The 5,000-nt window shown below is 35.7% G+C and overlaps 1 protein-coding gene across 1 annotated transcript in view; it reads left to right on the top strand.

The window, feature by feature from the left end:
• LOC113820095 (mucin-22) overlaps window positions 1–4,589 on the top strand; it is a 25,157-nt gene extending 20,568 nt beyond the window's left edge. Inside the window, exons 3-4 of the mRNA XM_027372356.2 lie at window positions 194–352; window positions 3,568–4,589. Of these exons, the coding sequence (XP_027228157.2) occupies window positions 194–352; window positions 3,568–4,023 (615 nt within the window). The 3' untranslated portion in view covers window positions 4,024–4,589. The remainder of the gene's footprint in view (window positions 1–193; window positions 353–3,567) is intronic.
• The last annotated feature ends 411 nt before the right edge of the window (window positions 4,590–5,000 follow it).

Genomic DNA, 5,000 nt, shown 5'->3' with positions numbered 1-5,000 from the left:
ACCCACCCTCAATGCAAATCCCCCCCCCTATCACCCCCACCATACCCCCCCACCCCTCCCACCCAATCCCTCACAGGCGCCTCCGCAACCTCCCACCCCATCCCTTCTCCTCTCCACAGGACCCACAGGCCCGCCCACCCACCCTCCACAGGCGCCTCCGCAACCTCCCACCCATCCCTTCTCCTCTCCACAGGACCCGCAGGCCCGCCCTCGAGACCAGCTGAAGCCCTACGTGTTCGCTTACTCGATCACCGACCCGCGAAACGGCGCTGACTACGGCCAGACGGAGGAGAGCGACGGGAATGTTGTGTCCGGACAGTACCACGTTCTGCTGCCCGATGGGAGGCGACAGGTGGGTGTAGCGGGGGGGGTGTAATGGTGGGTATGGGTGTGGGTGGGTGTGGTGGTTGGAAGGGGGTTTTGGTACTTTGTTGTTGTTGTTGTTTTGGATTTTGTTGTTTTTTTCTTATTATTTTTAGAAGTATTTATTGTGTGTGTGAGAGAGAGACCGACAGACAGACAGACAGAGAGAGAGAGAGAGAGACAAGGAGGGAGGGAGGGAGGGAGAGAAAGAGAGACAGAGAGAGAGAGAGAGAGAAAGAGATAGACAAACAGGGAGGGAGGGAGAAACAGAGACAAAGACAGACAGACAGAGAAGAAGACAAAAGATGTGCAGTAAAAACGACCCATTTCTCTAACCAAAAAAAAATATCACTAGCTTCTCATCCAAAGATTTTCAAAAATCGCAAAAAATAAAAAGTCTCGTCATACACTTCTATCGCGTTAATAAAACCCAACACCCACCTCTTTTAAAAATGATTTTCTTTTTCGCGGAATGACATGAAAAAGAAGGAAAGGGAAGTGACTGGTCGAAGTGATTTCAAATTCATGAAAGTTGACGTGACCGAGAACAAGTGAAAGGGATGTTTTAGGACACAGGTCGTTGCTATCTGATCGTCACTTTTATTGTTTGTAATCAAAATATGCATTTGATTTGCAGGCTGATTATTGTATGTTGTATAGCGATCTAGAATTTATGAATTGATTTAGATATTTAGGTCAATATATTCAAGCTAAGATGGCTGAAGTCGATTGATTTTCCAGAATCACAAATAGATTTATAGATGGATAGAAAGATGATTCAATGGGGAGAGAAAGAGAAAGAGAGAAACACAGATAGATAGATAGAAAGAAAGAGAGAAACAGACATATAGATAGAGAGAGATAGACAGACAGACATATAGATAGAGAGAGAGACAGACAGACAGACAGACATATAGATAGAGAGAGACAGACAGACATACAGACAGATAGATAGATAGAGAAAGTGTGTGTAAGTGAGAGAGAAAAAAAAGAGGATAAAGTGATAGTGATAATCATGATAAACTAAAATAAATCTCATCTTAACATGATAGCCATAATAATAATCATAATAACCACAACGACAGCAAAAAAATAATAATAATAATAATAATAATTTTAAAAAAAATTAGCATAACCAGCAGAGACAACAATCTAATTATATCACTCCCATTAATTAAGACCATAAGAATGTTACGCAATTCTGCCACTAATAGATTCAGTTCATTAAGATTCACTTTCAGTATTCAGAGACTGGAAACTCGACCTTATCATGCACTGTCATTATTTCTCTTCATGTTCCTCGCTCCACTTCACTCATTCCGTAATATTATTGTACGGAAGTTTTATTAATTTTTAATTCTACTTTTATTTTACGTTATTGCATTTTCTTTCTTTCGTCTTTACTGTGAGTTTTATTGTTGTTATCAATGGTATTTTTAAAATTTTCAATGTTAGAGTTTTTTTAGTATTTTGAATTTTTCTCTTTTCTGTCTATCTGTCCGTCTGTGTGTCTGTGTGTCTGTCTGTATTGTCATAGACGGAAGTGTGATTAATTTCTACTAATAACTTCATTATTGTTGTTTCTGCAGTGATAATCATAGTGAAAATTGATAAGGGTACGGTCCTTAGGTAATAATAAAAACATTATTTGGGTAATAGCAATAATAATCACAATTATCTTTATTGTTATTGTTATTATTATTATCCTTATTATTATTACTATTATTATCATCATCAGTAGCAGTCTTTGAAGTAGTAATAGTGGTAGTACTAAAACTAGTAAAATCATTGATATCATTATCATTATTATTATTATAATCATTATCGTCATCATCATCTTTATCATTACCATCATCATGATCATCATTATTATCATTATTACTATAATTATCATAACTATCAACATTAGTATCATTATTATAGCTATTAATATTACTATCATTATTGTGATTATTACTACTATCATTATTACAGCTACTACTATAATTATCATTATTTTTATCATCATTATCATTAGTATCATTCTTCTTACTATTATTATTATCATTAAATTATTACCATTATCATTATTACTACTGCTATAACCATCATTGACTACTAATATAATTTTTGTTATCACCATAATTGATTTCATTATTATTGTTGTTATCACTTTCATTATTATGACTAATACTAATGATAGTAATGAAAATAACACCAATAATAATAAAATAACAACAGCAACAACAGTAATAGCAACAACAGAAAATCAAATACAACCAAAAAAATATATATCTAAATTACACGAATAACACTTTTAAAAAGACTATATTTGAAAGCGCCAGATTTCTTGAGATCTGGGTCACGTGATCACAGAGAATCATGGGAAAATCAGTAGCGTTTGAGATGATGATGATGATGATGGTGACTTTTTTCCTTTTCTTTTTCTTTTTTTTAGTTCTGACTGCTTTGTAATGATAGTGATGGTGCTGATAGTGGTGGACAGCGGGTTTTAGGTTGATAGTTATGGAAATGGTGATAATGGTAATGATACAGTGATGGTGATGCTATAAATGAGGATGATGGTGTAGATGATAATAGTGATGATGTAGTTAATGGTGATGGTGATGATATAGATGATGGTGTTAGTAATCATAATGGTGTTGATGGTGATGGTAATGGTGATGCTATAAATGATGTTGATAGTAATAATAATGGTAACGATATAGATAATGGTGTTGTTGATGGTGATGGTAATGATATAGATGATGTTGATGATGGTGATGCCAGAATAACAGCAAAAACAAGAAAATGGTGTTGATACAAAAAATAATGGTAAAAGTGATATTAATAGATGTAGTAGTATTTACGATAATGGTAATGTAAATATTGATAATAATAATGATGAAAAAATAATGATAAAAGCTAATCATGATGATGATGATAATAATAATAATGATAATATAACAACAATTATAATAATAATAATAATAATAATAATGGTAATGATCATAGTACCAATAATAATAATAATAATGATATTGATAATGATAAAAATGATAATAAATGATAATAATAATAATAGAAAAATAACAACGATAATAATAATGATAATAGAAAAAATAACAATCACCATCACCCTCATCACCTCCACCACAACCACCACCACCCATCAGCACCATAACTGTTCTTCACAATATTCACGCCTTCACTCCCCGCCGCCAGATGGTGCAGTACAGAGCCGACCCCGTCAACGGTTTCGTCTCTGAGGTCGAGTATTTGGACAACCATCTGCCAGGCTCAGGTGGTTTCCCCTTCCCGTCTCCTCGTTCTCGGGTTCCTTCACCATCTGCGAGTCCTAGTCATCCCGCAGGTGGCGCGCAGTACCGCCTACCCACAGCTGGTGATCAGTACCAGTCTCCCTCCATTCAGAGCATTACGAGAAGTCTCCCTCCAGTTGAACTCCTGAGCCAGCTGTCGACGAGAGAGGCAGCTGGAAGCCCCAGCAGAACAACAATTGAAGTGCCATCTGTAGAAAGTAGTGAGCAGAAGGTATCTGCAGGTGGTGATCCATCGCAACGTCAGGAGCCCGTTGCTGGAGGCCCCGTAGTGAGACAGCCGCCATCTTGGATTGACCGGTCCTCCACGGGTCCAACTTGGCGGGCTTATTTCGAAAATTAAGTGAGGTAGTTTAAATATAAATAAGACAAAGGCATAATTTGCTATGGTAAAGGTAGATAATCAAAAAAAAAAGATAGCTTTTGCCCTTACGATGTTTGTTTACGCTTCCAAACCCAAGGAATTTGGGCGGGAAAAGATATCTCAAAAACAAAATTGCATCGCGTTGTGTCCGAGCGAGAGAAATACATTTAAAAAACGCGGAAGTCTTAAAAATCACAAAGTATAAAATAGATTATGCGGAAGTCTTGAATTACAAAACATGAAAAGTCGATTTAAAGACTGAAGTTTGACCACGTCATGCTTAGTCACGGTCAGGTTTTCCGTTGAAGCCGAAAACGCCATGTTGTAAAAGGAAAAAAAATCGAAAATTGTTGTTATTAGTATTTAAATTTGTCACAGTAGAAAACTATGTCATTGCTTAACCCTGTATATAAATTGTATATAAAAAGGTATACTAATATATGTTAATTGTTGTTATTTTTCTTGTTGATGTTAAAGTTGCCAAATACTTGTCAAGCTTATATGCACAAATTATGTAAACTGTTGCAAAATAAAATGAAATATGACTGCATTTTTTTTATTACAAGCCATAAATGAGGTAATTAAAAAGAGAGAAGTGGGAGGCAAGGGCAGAAATACATTTAGAGATATAGATCTAACCCAATAAAACAAATAATAATAATAATGATGATAATGATAACAGTAACAATTTGTGGATTTCCATCTTTGCAAATATATATTTTTTATCTTTATTAATCCACCATGAAAGAGAAAGAGATGGATGGAGGGAGGGAGAGAAAGAGAGAATGTAGAGAGAGAGAGAGCGCGAAAACTAGAAAGTGAAATAAAATCCAAAACAAGAAGTACTGAAATAAATTTACATACTCATCACCAGCCCAGCTCCATGAACCTCAGCAATAAAACCCAAACAACGAACTATTTCGTCATCGTATATAAGTAAACGAGAGACGAACGAA

This window comes from Penaeus vannamei, chromosome 37 (assembly GCF_042767895.1).
Source record: "Penaeus vannamei isolate JL-2024 chromosome 37, ASM4276789v1, whole genome shotgun sequence".
Lineage (NCBI taxonomy): Eukaryota > Metazoa > Arthropoda > Malacostraca > Decapoda > Penaeidae > Penaeus > Penaeus vannamei.
Note: the sequence above shows the minus strand (reverse complement) of the source record. Positions and strands in the feature narration are given on the sequence as shown.